General features: G+C 36.0%; 2 protein-coding genes across 2 annotated transcripts; one reads left to right on the forward strand and one right to left on the reverse strand.

Annotated features, from left to right (window-relative positions):
• Positions 1-1,350: 1,350 nt before the first annotated feature.
• On the reverse strand, positions 1,351-4,683 carry chchd7 (coiled-coil-helix-coiled-coil-helix domain containing 7). Its single transcript, XM_055217055.2, has 4 exons — positions 4,501-4,683; positions 4,012-4,095; positions 3,248-3,346; positions 1,351-1,795 (listed from the first exon to the last, which is right to left on the reverse strand). Exons 2-4 carry the CDS (start codon positions 4,069-4,071, stop codon positions 1,691-1,693), a joined length of 264 nt encoding a protein of 87 aa, XP_055073030.1. The 5' UTR covers positions 4,072-4,095; positions 4,501-4,683; the 3' UTR covers positions 1,351-1,690.
• A 99-nt stretch (positions 4,684-4,782) lies between these two features.
• plag1 (pleiomorphic adenoma gene 1) lies at positions 4,783-14,919 on the forward strand. Its single transcript, XM_055217046.2, has 3 exons — positions 4,783-5,041; positions 9,156-9,491; positions 10,764-14,919. The coding sequence occupies exons 2-3, from the start codon at positions 9,259-9,261 to the stop codon at positions 11,683-11,685; spliced, it is 1,155 nt and encodes a 384-aa protein (XP_055073021.2). The 5' UTR covers positions 4,783-5,041; positions 9,156-9,258; the 3' UTR covers positions 11,686-14,919.
• The last annotated feature ends 1,797 nt before the right edge of the window (positions 14,920-16,716 follow it).

Genomic DNA, 16,716 nt, shown 5'->3' on the forward strand with positions numbered 1-16,716 from the left:
TTTTAGGTAAATCCAACACATCATTTTATAGAGTGAAGTTAGGTAAAGGGCAATTTATTATTATATCCAATTAATATCCAAAATAACTCCAAATACAACATATAACTAACATTAACAACATAAATAAAGCCAACAAACATTAAAACAGTCATCTTTTTTAGTAAATATTAACCAAAGAAGTGAACATGTCGCAATGCATGCTGGAAACCATTCAGACCATTGTTTTTTTTAATTGCTTGTTGAAATTACTCAGTTTGGCAAGTTAGGTAAACAAAGTGGACAAAAAATTATATATCTATGTCCAGTCAACAAAATAATATTTGTTAGCAGGATGATTATGCTTATTTCATTCAGTGAACACAAAATAATGAATTGACACCCTTTAACAATAAAATCTTTGTTCAAGTTACTTAATTATGTTTGGTGAAAAAACATTTTGAAGTTGGATTTTTTTACACTGCTTCACAAAATGGCTATGATAGATGTCAGAATTTTGGCTGGAAAGGTATCATGGGAAATTAGCATATCATGTGGCTCGTATAGTTACTTAAAATGTTATGCTAGATTTAGATAATTTTGATCCAATTGTTATGTTTTTTAACTTATGTTTATTTTTGCATACATTTAACTTAAATTTTGTGTTATACATACTAAATATGTTAAGTAGAGGTTCAAAAGTTATGAATATGTTTTTCGTGTTTAATCTAATTACTTTAATAAGTAATGATTGTTCAGCCAACAAATAGTTTTTAGTGTCCGATCAAAAATGTTTTTACAAAGAAATATAACAGGTAAATTTGTCCTCGACAGTCTTTAAAGGTGCCAAAGAATGCATGTAAATAATCTGTTAAATTCTTTTCTGATATTTACACAGAAGGTTTTAAGTGCAAAAATGATCCAGATATGTTTTTACATGTTCATTTACAACCCTAGGATTTGCCTTTTGAATGAATTGGTTATTTTAAAGGCTCATGAATAATAATGAGACTATAGCGCTAATTCAGTAGTTACAACATTGTACTTAATTTAATGTTGGGGGAGTTCATCTCGACTGTAACGTCACAGTTGGTGTTACGTTAAGATTGGTCTGTTTTCCAGCGATCTTTTCCATGCACAAGGTTTACATTAGAACAAGGAAACAATTGTGTTTGAGGCTCACGATATGTTATTACCATGTATTATTCATCTACGCCTATAGGTAAATACAGTTTTACATTCTACGGCACCTTTAATGCCAGCATATATAGAGGTTAGTTGCATTTAATAATTTGCATTTATCAAATTCTTCCCTTCCGTCTATGACCATATCAGCACAAACCTATAACCAATGTTTGTGTCACAACACACGAGTTGACCACCAATCTTTATTACCTGCAAGACACCTTTGAGCTTTCACGTTTTAATCAATATTTAAATATTGTTTATTTTTTAAACAGGCAATTATAATATTTACAGATATTAAAAAGTAAGAAACTAAACACACATCAAACTTCTCACTCTTCAAAAGCGCACTCCTGAATGTTGTTAAAATCAGGCTTTATTGGCCTGTCATTGTAGCGTGAGTAAGAGGTATAAGTTGTTCTCTCCCCTCACGGCACTGAAGCCACATCACATCATATTAAAGTTCATCATGTTCCTCCTCTGACAGTGAGGTCGAGCGAGCACTTGAGCGTTGACTTCTGCCGTGCAGTCAGTAGGGTTTCCCTCCGAGGGCCGCAATGATCCGCTCACGCTCCTCAGCAGTCGGCATATCTGGCTTTACTCCCTCTCGTCTTCGCTGAAGCATCATGGCATGCTAAAGAGTGTCGAGAGAGACAGAAGATTACAGAATGAGAAAATGTAAACGATACAATTTCACACATTATTCAGCATTATAATAAAACGATTCAATCACTAATATTGTCTTTTTCTGGCTCCGAGTACAAATCTTTTAACTTACATTTACACACAACCATGTTTAGGTCTCATTATTTAACATTTAAAGGGGGGGTTCAATGGTAGTTTATGCATTCTGACTTATTAACACAGTTATAGAGTTGTTTCCTCATGCTAAACGTAGGTAAAGTGTCAAAAAAGAAGTTGGCGTGTAACAGAGTATTTCTGTGCCGAATGCACTTCACCAGGGTTCGTACAAGTTTTGGAAAGTTTTTCGATTATGGGTCCAGCTGACATTTCAGGGGTAAGCTATACGTATCACTTATTTTTATGAGCACTTTCCCTGGAAAACCACGCCCACACGTCAATCAGTAGGAGAGGATGCTAAGTTACCGGGTCATGAGTTGCATGCGGTAAGACTTTTGTGTTATGTTGGAAATAGGCACGTAAGGGCATATTATATAAACACCACACGAACATGTAGTGAATCATAAGTTATCCAGTCAGTGTTGTATAAAGTGTTGACTCGTGACTTGCTCCTCTCCGCAGATCGTAACTCCTCCTTCCGAATTTTTTCGTATGTTATCGAAAAGAATTAGTAAAGCTAATCCGTATTTTATTAATCTGATAAAACTAAAGACTCTTTGGAGATATAAAGCATGTATTACTCTATAGGTAGGTATGCCAGATTAACAACAGATATGCAGAAACTGTGTGTGTTATGAATGCTTTAAAGAGGTGAAAGGCCTACATTTATGTTTGCATGAGGAATTTTTCTACAGCAGAGGACTTTTTAGGCCAAGGACCCCTAATGGATAGAGAGGAGGAGCAAGGACCCCAGCACATTTATCAAATTAATATTGTATTTATTATAACACACATTTTGTTAGGATGATTACATTACAAAGATATTAAAATAATAAGATTTGGCATACTACACAACATTTTAATGTAATTGAATAGATTTTATTTGTGGGAACATTATGTTTTTCATTTTTATTATTTAGTATTTTTTATTTCATTTTATTTATTTATTCATTTAGCTGACGCTTTTATCCAATTTTTATTATTTTATATTTTTATCATTATTTTAATTTTATTTTTATTATAATTACCTTGTTAATGCATTTATTTATTTATTAATTAATGTTTTTCATGCCCAATTTCATTTTTTCAAAAAAAATTTTATTTTGCATTCAAACTATATTTAGAGGACCCCTATTAATACCACCACTGATCCTCAAGGATCCCTAGACCCCCTGTTAAAGACCAATGCTCTAACTCAGATGTGCAATGAAATGATTCTGTCTGAAAAGTCAGCAAAGCTCTACAATAGCAAATGTTTTTTTGTGAGGTGTCTCAGTATACTTACCCAATACTTCCTGCAGTTCTTATACTTTAGGAAGTATGCAGAACACATGTTCTTATCGTAGTTATACGCATCCAGACATTTTTGGGATCCGTCACTTTCCTCAATGCAAATTAAAAATGAAACAGCACTGTTTATGATATGACAGACTGTATGAAAAAAACTAGTTTGAGCACACTTATTTATTTATTATTACTATTTTTTAAATTATAAAATAAAAAGGCCATGAAAACTATTAAAAACCACACAAATTGACTTATTGGAGCTATGCAAAGAACAACAATATTAAAACAAATCAAAGGGTTTAAAGGGACAGTTCATCCAAAAATTAAAATTCTGTCATCGTTTTCTGACTCTCATGTTGATACAAACCTGTATAAATTTCTTAATTCTGATTAACACGAAGGAATTTGTAACCAAAACAATCGTGAGCCCCATTCACTCCCATAGTAGGAATAAAGAATACTATGGAAGTAAATGGGGCTCATAAACGGTTTGTTTACAAACATTTCTCAAAATATCTTCATTCGTGTTCATCAAAACAAAGAAATGTAAACATGTTTGTAACAACATGAGAGTGAGTAAATGATGACAATTTTCATTTTTGGGTGAACTATACCTTTAAGGTTTACAGTAATGCACAGAATTCATTTTTCATTAACTCTATCCTAACATAGATGACTATACTACGTATAGTATAAAGAAATAGCATTTTTAAATCTAAAATACTGAGGAAAAAAACAGAAGCGAATACAAGTGTGACTGACCTCAATGCAGGGGTTGATATCCACATTGCGAAGCTTCTGAGCACTTGATTTGCTAGTCATCCTCACAATGCATCAGTTTCACAGCTGGAATGTAGAAGTGCTCAAGTTACACAAGCAATCTCATTAAGGATGCACATACAATTTCCTTATCAGATGGAAAGTTTGTGTGAAAATAGAAAATAAAATAAATTTGACCATTAAGAGGGTTGCGCTAAGAGACTATTGCACAACAAACACCTTTAAATGCATTGCTTTAAATGTTTAAAATTATTATAAAGGATGAAACACAACTCAAAACAGGACACACAAGTTAGCCAACGCTCCACTTTAACCTTACTGTCATTCAAACCGGTAAGAGGCTACGGTTAGCATTAGCATTAGCTAAGCTAAAAGATATTTATCGTATTAACTTTTCACCAATAAATCATCATGGAAATAATAAAGGGCGTGTTTAGATCTAAGCGATAAGTTTACTTTGCATGTACTCACATTGATGTCCCGCACAAGAACACTCAACCTTTCCTCATGTCAAAACAAGCGTCAGAGCAAAAACACAGCACAACTAAACTTAGTTCACTTAAGAGTATTGACAGGCATCGATGGCCAATCCAACTGCTAGTCGACGGTGACGTCTGTACGGATTGACACCTATTTTAGCCAATGACGTGAAGGCAATGATAGTTGTATCTACAGAGATATTAAACTCTGTCGTGCCGATTGACAGAATCATTGACGAGTCCGTAATTTTAGATGATACGACAGGGACAGTTACAGACAGTGAAATGAAAATGACAGTTTGTTACACAAATCACAAGCGCGAGGGAGGAGGAGGGTCTCTGGGTGGGCGTGGCCAAAAGACAGGTTCGGTTGCATCGCAGCGCATACACAATGGCTGCTGGAAAGAGGGGAAAGCAAACAATTTTTAGGCCCGCCGCGTCCAGCAAAAAATATGAGAAAAAAATTATTAAAAATCCGGGGAATAGTTGAAAGTCAAGAAAAACGCCGTAGAAAGGATGTTAACGCTCCCATGGTGAGTTTCATGCCAGTTAACAAAATTGTTACGGCGTTCTTCAATTAAAATATCGGGGTTATTCAAATTATGAGAGAGGGGTGAGCTAGAGAAAAAAAGTTTGCGTTAATCAGCGCCCAGCTCGGGACTTGAGAGAAAAGCAGCGGAAGAGCGAACGATAAAGAAAAACCGCAGAAAATCTGTTGTTTGTTTCTCTCACGTCACGTTGCGCGTGAACGAATGTCAATAAACAGAAAAAGGCTCGTAGTTGTGAAAAATTTCATAAAAGTTTCTTGCAATAATTTTGTTTAAATATTTCCTCTGAATATAATAACGACGGCGCGACGAGGATAGCGGTGGCGAAATCACGCGCGTTTAAATGCCGATAAAATGAAATAAAATGCACGCTGCGGACATAGTGTGAATATTTTGACACAGACGTGCACGCGAGGCGACAGTAAACACTGGGTTTGCGTTAGATGCACCTTTCCATGTTTGCAGTGGCATTTAAACGCGACATTTAATAAACACATTGGGGTTTTGTTTTGTCACACTTTCAAAAGTGATGACTGCGTCGGAGACCCAGTCGGTGTCTTTATTGACTCTATTTGAGTTGACAGAAAGTGATAGAAAGTTGCAACGTGGGTCATTATCGAAAGAGAAAGTTACTTGTCAATATCACAAACAACCAAAATGGTGGGAGAAGTAAAGGGGGACTAATTAGCCGATGCCAAACTCCTGTATGTCCAGGTTCTGTCCATTCTTGGAATGGCCATCTTACGATGATTGTTGAATGGGAATTGATGTGTTTTGCGTTTTGCTTTAATGGCTAAGTTAATAATCTTATCAGTGTTGTTGGGTGTGGTGCACAACATCAGAGCTGATTTATTCTATAGCTTGCAATCATATGGATATACAGAGCTTGTGCGCGTGATGGCGACTAATAGAAATCTACGGCTTTGAAGTAGAGATCTTACAGTGGTTTCTAATGATTTAATGTACATTTGATATATGTGAGAGTTTTGTTGTGGGGTGATTTCTGCATGAGACGGATTGAATAGGGAGGGGGTCGAGATTCCCCTCCTAAAAGAGTGCATGAAGGACCCCCATCCTTATTGCTCCTGGATGTTCTTTTTTATAGCATTGAGCTGAATGGGGTCATCGGGTTTACTGCGCAGTTGTTATGAATGTTGTGCAGCTGATATAAGCGAGTGAGCTCGCGGTCTGTGGAAACAACAGCACACAGTTACCTGTGTAGCGTCCATATTATGACAAAATGCGTGAATTGGTTCACAGGGGAAAGTTAAACACTAGTTCAACAGTAAAACATGTCAAATTGCGTTTTTTTAGAAACTGAAATCCATCGGAAGACTCAGAAAGTTGATACAGAAGTGTTATGAAAAATTTGGTACAGCAACACGTTAAAGTAAACTTGTCTAGTTTCTCTTAAGTGAAATTATGTATTTTGCTGCATTTTCTTTAAGAATAATGTAATAAAACATTAACCATAGATCAACATTTCTAAAGCTAAAATATTGATTTATTTGTGAAAGAAACAAAGGTAATTTTTACAAAAATTCTTTTATATGGTTTTATTTAATGTTACAATTGAATTTTAGTAAATGTAACATTACAAATCTTAAGTGAATGTTATGATCTTAGTGTTTATTAAATGAAATCTTTTTTGTGCATAACATTGCAATTCTTTCAAAAACTATTTTAGATTATTTATTTACTAGTATGTTTTATATAAAACCATTTAAGTTACCATTTAATTAAGTATTTTGAAGGTTGTAAGATAAAGATTATGCTTTTGTGTGTAACATTTATTTTAAATTAAAGAAAACTCTTTCAAGATCAGAAAGATTAGAATTGTGTTTAAGTAAGATTAAACTGAACATAACATTTCAGCCTTGTGCTAATTTAGGATTAAGGTAATGTCTAAATATATTTTAGGATTAATTTTTGTTAAAATAATATAGTTTTTAAATATATATATATAATAAATACATAATAAGGCTTTGTAAAAATTTAATTCCTTTATTAAAGTAATGTCAATCCTGGGTGACAAACCAATAATAATTATTATTTAAAATAATTTTTATTAGCATTTTTAAGTATTTTATTTTTGTTAAATTAAAAACATTTTGAAGGTGTTAGTGTATACAACATAACCCACATTTTATCAGTTTTAATTACATTAGAAAAATAAAGTTTGAGAAAGTCTTCATGCAACAGTTAGACTGGAGGAGTGTGAGAAAATATCCTTTGAAAAAAATGATCTCAGGTTTACTCAATTTAAATATGTTTAATGACAATCTTACATTGAAATATTTCCTTTATTGTGGCATTTGATTTATAAATATTTTGTAGTGGCAGGATTTTCCTTCAGAGATCTAAAATCTAAAAATCTTAGTTAATACTAAAAATCTTTAAATATTTGATGTATTTCTACATTTATTTGTAAATGTCACAAACCTTAGTGGACATCTGGTTTATTTGCATTTTATGAAGCATAAACCATTGTTAAAAAAATGACATATTCTCTCTGTTAGACAGTATCATCCTTGGAATACTGTATGAAATGGTGTAAAGAGGTAAACTGATTTGTATTGTTTGTTTATGGATAAAACAGTGTACAGGTTGGCAGAGAATCTGGGTAATGGGTCTGAATAGGTTAGAAAATATCTGCATTAATGTAGTGCATAAGCAAGAGAGAGATTGTGTCAGGATTAGTATAAACATTACTAAGTTAAGGATTTCTGGATATCACAACCTTATAGTATGATAATCTATCTAAAAAGAGAAAATAAGTTTTTCTTTATTCGCGTAAACTATTCCAAAACATCTGAGGTAATAAAATGATAGTACTTTATCTTAAAGACCATATATTTGCAGTAGGCTATCTGGACATTGATATAACAAAATATTTTTCTTGCCTCCAGTTATTAAACTTTAGATCTTTACATACCAACATATAAACAACATGTGTCTAACTTTCTGGGGGCAATTTTTACTTAAGAGATAAACTTAATTAAAGTTGTGTTTAGCACATCTTTTTACCCCATAAGTGTGCATTTGCTCAAACCATTTAAAACACATTGTGTCATCCTTTTATATAAAATAAATTAAGTGAATCATTTAATTGAAATACATTTTAAGCTGAACAGTTTTAACAGTCTGAACATGTCTGTTTGCTAGTTAACATCAAATATAAAAGTTAAATAGTTTACCATTTTATGGGCTCTTCTTAAAGACATTTTATTAATTAGCCTGTCTCTCTATATTGTATATTTACAAGAAAACAAATTAAATTCACGGCCTTGTATAATTTTAAAAAGCTCTGTATATTAAATTTAACATCATGCAGAAAGGCTTTGTGTGCTGAATGCTTTGAATCTGGATTTCTTGGATATTTGGTCTTTATTGCTGTATTATGCACTAGACTTTAATATAATGGATTAATAAATCTAAGCCGGAAGCCTCTAGTCGCTTCTGTTTGTTTAAATTGAAGGTTTGAGAAGCATTTTTTGTACACTCTCAGAAAAAAGTACAAATGTAGTCATTGGGATGTTACCTTTTAAAAACCTTATTGTTTAGTGTCTTGTTGCTTTAACTTCATTAATGTGGATAAATTACTGTGTTTAATAACTGTATTATATTGAATCAATAAATCTTTAAAAATTATACTTTTAAGTGGAGTTTTTGAGGACTCTTTTTAAGGTCTTTCTTATACAAAAAACTTTTATATCAACCCTACATGCCAACTCTGTAAAGGACAGAAAACACCATACAAGTGCCATAAACATTTAAATCTGTTTAAGTGTTTCTGTGTCTCAATAGATAAAGCATTGCGTTAGCACCAAAAAAGCAAACATGCATGCTGATAAAAGAAATGTATAGATTGAATGCCCTTTCCTGTTGCTTTGAATAAAAGCACCTGCCAAATGCATAAATGTAAATAGAATCAGTCTGAAGCTACTAGCTTTGTGTGAAAAACAAATAGAAATGTAAACGATTTAAGTTAATAATGACAACATGTCTCTTTCTTTAGGTCCACACTGATGACATTAGTCATGAATATTTTTTTATCGATGGTCTTGAGATAATGCATTGTTCTCCATCATTCCTGTAGGACCTTGCGTCTCTGCTGTGTTGAAGATTTGGACTTTCTCGCTCCGTCTATGCTGGGACACATCGCACGCGTCCACCACATGGCCTGCTGCCGCTAAGTTGCCATGGCAACCGTAGCTCCTGACGACTGCCCCGACACGGCAGAACGCTGTCGAGTGAGGAAGAGGAGGGTGGAGGGGAAAATGAGGAAGAACTTCTCCTGTCAACTGTGTGAGAAGTCCTTCAACAGCTTGGAGAAGCTGAAGGTCCACTCGTACTCTCATACGGGGGAGCGGCCTTACCGCTGCACTCACAACGACTGTAGCAAGGCTTTCGTCTCCAAGTATAAACTGCTACGGTAGGCCTTGCTCACTTGCACTTTGATGAGCTCATGCATATTCGGCATGTCTCACTTTTGCAAAACCATCTGTTTTTAAGCGACCCAAACTTTAAATACACTCTAAAAAATGAAGGTTCCTAAAAGTTTCTTTGTCGAGTGTAAAGAACTTTAACCCTTATATGCATGAGTGTTTCCCCAATCATTGCATATTCGGGTCTTCAGAAAATTAAATCTCTACACTGCACGAATAGTCCATACATACATCCATTCATGCATTTTCCAAAACCACTTATCCTATACAAGATCAGGGGAGGGTTTGAGCCTATTATAGCATCTTGGGAAATTGCAATTTAGTGACTCTGATATACCTCATCTGCATGTTTTTAGACTGGGGGGAAACTGACGTAACTGACATCCACACTAACACAGGGACAGCATGTTGTTTAAAGGTGCAATGTGGGACTTTTAGCGGCATCTAGCGGGTGGGACTGTGAATCAACGGCTCAGTCCATAGCTCACCCCTCCTTTTCACGAAGCATAGAGAAGCTACGGTAGTCGCCACAGGTCAGACAAACACATAATAATCTGAGACAACTTGTATAGAAAAGGTCCATTTGGGGCTATTGTAGAAACATGGCGGCATGAAATGGCGACTTCCATGTATGTAGACAAAATTCACTAAGTAATAAAAACAATACAGTTGATTATGTAAGGTATTTATACACCACTTATAGTATAGATATGGATATTATATTGAATTTCTATCAAAAGATCCTTTTAAAAGTCTCACATTGCACCTTTAAGACCTGAACGGAAGATTCAGGCTAAAAGCTTGATAATAATTTTCTTTCAGGAGCAACAATGATGTTGATTTAGAGACATATTAAACATGGTAAAATCCCAGTGTTGTGATGGTTGATACTGTGTGTATAGCATTTTTCGGGACATTCACACAGGGCGTAAGCATTGCCGCTTCCCATTCCCATTTCATGGGTGATGTCATGCGTTGCCAGACTGAATTGTGGATCCGTTGGCGCCCCGTCACTGCCGTTGCTCGCGGCAGAAGTTAAACATTTTTCAACTTTTCAACCGGCAACACCTGCATCAGCCAATCAGATTGCCTTATGCAAATAACCTAGGCAGAGCTAGCCAATTACGTTTATGGAAGACCGGACAAGCCTTCCGTCAAGCGTTAACGCTTTTGTCCCTTGGTGTGAATGTATTGTTACTTCTATGAGAAGCTGTATTCTTGAATGGTCTACTAACAGCATTGCCTGTTTACGATTTTAGGCACATGGCCACACACTCGCCAGAAAAGACACACAAGTGCAGCTACTGCGAGAAGATGTTTCATCGTAAAGATCACTTGAAGAATCACCTCCACACGCACGACCCCAACAAGGAAGCCTTCAGCTGCACAGAATGTGGCAAGAGCTACAATACCAAGCTGGGCTTTCGGAGACATCAAGCCCTGCACGCCGCCCACCGCGGAGACCTCACCTGCCAGGTGTGTTTGCAGCCGTACCCAACCACCCCCCTGCTGCTGGAGCACCTGCGCGGCCACGCCGGGAAAAGCGCCACCACCGCTAAGGAGAAACGGCATCAGTGCGAACAATGCGAGAGGCGCTTCTACACCCGCAAGGACGTGCGGCGACACTCGGTCGTGCATACGGGGCGCAAGGACTTCCTGTGCCAGTACTGCGCCCAACGGTTTGGCCGTAAAGACCATCTCACTCGCCACGTCAAGAAGAGCCACGCTAACGATCTGCTGAGGGTTAAGGCCGAGCCCGTAGACTTGATGGAGCCGCGCTCCTCGCCAACATTAAGATATCCCATTGGTCACACTTCATACTCGCCGCCGCAGCCCTTGAGGGCGGAGCTTGAGAGTTACCTCCTCGAGCTACAGGCTGAGGACGCTCCCAAGCTGAGCGCCACCGCCACGGCGACCGGAGATACGTCCTCGTCCCTGGACTTCCTGTCGCCGCTCTTCAACTTTCTGCCTTACAGCCAAGGGGCGGGGCCTGCTTTGGGAGTGCCTTACAGCCAGGAGGAGGGGCTACCGCTAACCACGCCCATGCAAGACACACCAGAGTCTCTCAGCCTCCTTCACACACTCCAAACGCAAACCAGCGCACTCGCTCCGAATTACGCGCATCCACCATCTCTCAATACAACCACCACTCTGCCTCGCTTTCACCAGGCCTTCCAGTAACCCAAACTAACCGTAGCACTTAATTGCATTTGTAATCACCTTAGCCCTTAAACTTAAACCAATTTCCGCCAATGCAACGTTCACCTTACTCAAGCCAGTATCACTTTATGAAGGATCATGATTTTGAGGATAATGTCGTAGATAGTGGAGGATACCAAACTTCACCCGAAAACTGTAACTAAAAGTAAAATACACTGTTTTTGTGTGTTTTTAGCGGTTTGCAGTGAAATTTTGCTCACAAATCGTCCGTCGGAGAGTGCATAGCTTTTAAAAGTCCTCTCATTAGCACTTTGAACTTCTAGTGATGTTGAAGTTCCATCAAAGCTAAAAGATATTATCGAATGTTAAAAATTCTGCTCTGTTTATTTGTTTCTGTGGCTCATAAGCTGTTTGTTACCGAACTACCAGCATTTTAGTGACCGTGTCACAACTCTTCACAGCCAAAGGCAACCAGACCCCTCGTAGATAAAGGCAGGAAGGCTCATCTCGTTACGTTTTTATTTCCTTTCAGATTTGTTGTATTTGTTTTTCATGTTTGATGCTGCTGCTCATCGTAAGAGCCTCAACGGATACCAGCACAGAACTGCTTCACAATACAAAGCAACAAAGGGAAAGATGGACAATCTCTATCTCTTTCACACGCACACACTCGTTCATCCTTTTCAAACATGTTTAATCCTCATCCACCAGAATGCTGGCTGTTGCACTGATCAAAGCTATCAATGAAACAATCCAATTCATATCATCATCATCTTTGCTGTGTCATTTGAAGCTCCAAAACCTAATCTGTGACAGACCCTGTCGTGACACACTGCTCTGAAGAAAACATTCGGCTTGAGGATCTTGAATCGAAAGTTAAATCTACGAATGTTTGCCATGAAGCGATTATCATTGAAAGTTCACACACTGAAGCTGTCGACTGGTACAGTTAGATACCGTAGTCGAATAGAAACACCTCAATCGCTCAACCCAGTATCACGAAATTACGTAGCTATAGTCACGTGTTTTCCGTGACGCTGATATGTTTTTCCGCCTTTTTGCGTGAACGTGTCGCGTATTTCTGTTTGCGTGTCGCTGTCGCGTATTTGTTGCTCAACTGTTTTTCCTATTTTCTTACCATTGTCGCTTCGGTTTAGGGTTAGATAAAATGACATCCTTACCCAAACCCAACTCTAACCCTAAAGCCAGGCACAATAGTTTAAAAATCATAAAATATACAAAATAAATCATGAAAAAAAGGTTGAAATCAATACTTAATGCAACACCAAAGAGTTTTTTTTACCTTAAAATAACATTTCCAAAAAAGTTTCAGTCGTTCATCCACTCGAAACAGGGTGAACGGCACGTTCACATTCGCTTTGCAGCCCTCTATCGGCCAAAACTCTGTAGTAAAAACTTGCTTTACGGCAGACCTACAATCCAATCAGAGCCAGCTATGCTGCAGTATTTACGACAGTGGTAATGGACAATTCCGCTTCTAACCTGTAGGGGGAGCAAAGAGCAAAAACTCTTTAGTGTTGCTTTAAAGTGACATCCTAACGCAAACACCAAATCTAACCCTAAACCAAAGGGTCAATGGTTTGAGGGTGGGACGGGACAGTTGAGTAACAAATACGTGACAGTGAAACGTAGACAGAAGTGAGTGGCATATTCACGCAAAAAAAGGTGGAGGAGCGTGTCAGTGTCACGGAAAAGACTCACAAAATTACGTGACTGTAGTAATTTCGTGATACAGGGTTGCATTGCTTTAAAAAACACATCTTTATCTTTAAGTCCTCTGAAAGCAGATCTGTGTGTATATGGGCAAAGCGCTGGCTCAACGTTTGGGCTTTTTCGATTGATTTCCTCAGAAGCTGAAGGTTGTTAAGCTTAAAATGTTCGGAAAGCCTCAGTTTTCGGGCATGTGTTTCATAATAGCACTTTCAGAAAAATAATATGCTTTTATTTGGTCATTTTATTGTTGTTTTTTTGTGAAAGTAACTCTTTATAAATGTTTTAGATGTCATATTTAGCTCTTTAGAAGATTTTTAGTATATATATATATATATATATAAATATATATTTACACAATGCTATATGTGTGATATTTTTACAGGTACACTTCATACAGTGTTTTCGTTTTGTTCCTTTGCTTTATTGCACAAAATATCTGTCAGCATCTCTCAGCCAAACGGAGAAAGACGGTTGAATTCACCCAACATCACCTTCGGCAAGCACTTACTCCATTTATACACAAGGTTTCAGTATTGACACAATCCTGTCAAACTCTATGTGGCCCAGTTGGCCCGCAACCATGAGATCCTCTGAAAGAGTGATGCCATTCATTTATATTGCTGCTGAATCATGGATTTGTATTGTGAATCTACAGGATTGAACTTTATCATTGGGAGCCACAACTTTTATCAACTTTTCATATTGGTACCATCACAACACAGTTTGTTTGATTGTGTGTGTGTGTGTGAATGCGTAAGACTTGACACTCCTGCAATAAATCTGTTGGATAATGCTGCTAATGGACAGTGATGGAGCAACAGACCTTCTCTCCTCTCTTTTGCTAACATTTCAGACTGTTTAAAAAAGTTGTAAATGTGTGCGTGTGTGTTTGGGGGTTACGCGAGCCATATTGTTTATGTATTTGTAATATGGTGCAACTATTGGATGTCACCGGAGCATGGGGAGGACCGTGAAGGTACTGACCTATGACCTAAGAGAGAGAGGGAGAGATAAAGCAGACAGACAGCATTCCAGCCATATAATGATGTGTGACATTGTGTTGTTTTAAAGTCCCTGTAATACTATCCTGTGATAATGGCTTGCTATTGCTAATCATGTATATTTTACTTTAATGTATTTTACAAACTACTGTTGTAAGTGTATAGCCGAAGACAGACAGAATCCTATATATCTATGTGTTTGTGTGTGATTGTGTGACGTGTGTGTAATCGCATTGATTCCATCATCAAAACCTGCTGCCACAGTCGATCATTCATTTTGTCCCCTACTGATGACATCATCCAAAGAGAAAGTTATTTATTTACTGGCTACTTGGGTCAGGTTTATGTTAAGGAAAGTGAATGGCAGGCTGTTGGCAGTTGTGTGTGTGCGTGTCGAGAGTTGCGTGTTTGTGTGTGTATTCAGACGACCTTTGCTGCTATGTGAGGAGAGGAGAGATTTGGTCCAGTGTTAATACTGTCCACAGTACTGAATGATCAATAAACATACAAGAAGGACTCACTTTATGTCAGATGTATTTGTGTATGTATGACAACTAGCAGCAGATCAGTTACAATGAACAGCACTTGTTGTACAATGTATGGTTTTGAATTATTACAGGATACTACTGCTACATTTACATAGCAGACAATTCACAAAACTAGGAGAGTATAAGCTATATTGATTGAACATAATTGATTTTTTTAAACAGAGCTAAAAAGTGGAAAATTAATAATAACATGATTATTACATGATAATAGAAATTATTTTATATTTATTTCAACAATTTCATTAAAATAACAAAATTCATGTGTAGTGATTTAAAGCAATAATTATAGTCACATTGCAAATGAATTTACTACTAACTAAAAGAGTCTTTAAAGTTTGGATGGAATAGGTAAAAGTGAACATTATACAAACTGTTGAATTTGTTTTTATAGCCATTAAATAAAGGCGTTTGGTTGCCAATTTGTTTTTAAGTCAAATGTTGGCAAGAAACTGTAAACAGGTTAAACTGTGAAATTTATTTTATAGGTTGCATCAAAAATATATCTTTTTGTTGTACAGTGGGTGCATTCTTAGAAACTTAAAATAATCAAATGCAAATTTCCAGATGTATAAAACACGCTTAATAAACCAGCACTCGTGACAGATATAAAATATAATTTATTTTATCATGATTTTCAGAGGTTTATCTTTAGAGAATATGTCAAAATGCAAGATTTATCCATGATCCCCCGTATCCCATTAAAAAAAGGAGATTAAATACTTAAGAAAATAGATAATTTAGAAAACTTAAATATTGAAAAATTTTTGAAAAATGTAGATTAATAATGAACAACTGGTTGTAGAGAGACATAACAATTGTTCGTAGAATCTTATTAACAAAAGTTGAAAGTCTTTTTAGATTCATCTTTCCATGTTTTTCTTTAGCATTATCTGCTAAAAATATAAAGGCAATAAACAAGCTACATTTTGATTTCATAGGAAAAATGAAAAGTCACAGAGTCCATAAAACTGACATGATTAAAGACTATGAAGGGTGGTCTTAAAACAAATGACTTTAATGTTATGTATGGAGTTTTAAAACTCTAGTGTTTGTCTTTAAATCTCTTTTTTGTTTTTAAATTCTTACAGTTTTTTGTTAAAAATTTGGTGGTATTAGTTTTTTATTAAGTTGCCACTTTGAATTGTCTAAACTACCCATAAAACTTTCTACTTTTCATCAACAAGTACTATTATACTGGAAATTGATTTTTAAACATAATTTTAGCCCAAATAACATGTCTTTCTGGAATAACAGGTGTTTTGGTGAATAGAAAAAACTCTCCTTATTGATGATTGGTGGAAGAAAGGCATATTATGGACAACTTTAAATGATGATTTTTGTGGTAAATAAAAAATAAATGGCTCCCCTAAAATATACAATAGGATTATAAAGAGTATACCATTGCAAATGATTAATTTAGTTAAGAAACAAGTAAAATATTCAACAATAATTCCCAAAAAGCTAGGTCTTAAGATAGAAAATTTCAATTTTTCTGATAAAAAATGTTTTAATAGATTTTTTCAAGAAATTGTCTATTGCAACATGACAAAATACAAAAACAGGACCAGTAAAGAGATCTTAAGTATTTTGTCATTTTGATAAAAAGAGAAGTGTCTAAAATAAGAACAAATTTTCTTACATTTCCTTTAATGTAAAGAGGTGCACTTTAAAATGATGAATCACATTTATCCCGCAAAATAATTTTTATGATTTAATGTTGGGGACTCTAACATATGCCAAGTATGCAATTTGAATTTTTTTCAGTGTAA

The sequence above is a fragment of the Misgurnus anguillicaudatus genome, chromosome 21 (assembly GCF_027580225.2).
Source record: "Misgurnus anguillicaudatus chromosome 21, ASM2758022v2, whole genome shotgun sequence".
In the NCBI taxonomy this organism is placed as follows: Eukaryota; Metazoa; Chordata; class Actinopteri; order Cypriniformes; family Cobitidae; genus Misgurnus; species Misgurnus anguillicaudatus.

What these genes read in the sequence shown, in the direction of transcription:
- chchd7 (XM_055217055.2), bottom strand. Translation starts at nt 4,071, where the DNA reads ATGACTAGCAAATCAAGTGCTCAGAAGCTTCGCAATGTGGATATCAAC. An exon ending in ATATCAACCCCTGCATTGAG is followed by an intron (nt 3,347 to 4,011) that starts GTCAGTCACACT and finishes ATTTGCATTGAG; the next exon opens with GAAAGTGACGGATCCCAAAA. An exon ending in AGAACTGCAGGAAGTATTGG is followed by an intron (nt 1,796 to 3,247) that starts GTAAGTATACTG and finishes GACACTCTTTAG; the next exon opens with CATGCCATGATGCTTCAGCG.
- plag1 (XM_055217046.2), top strand. Translation starts at nt 9,259, where the DNA reads ATGGCAACCGTAGCTCCTGACGACTGCCCCGACACGGCAGAACGCTGT. An exon ending in TCCAAGTATAAACTGCTACG is followed by an intron (nt 9,492 to 10,763) that starts GTAGGCCTTGCT and finishes TTACGATTTTAG; the next exon opens with GCACATGGCCACACACTCGC.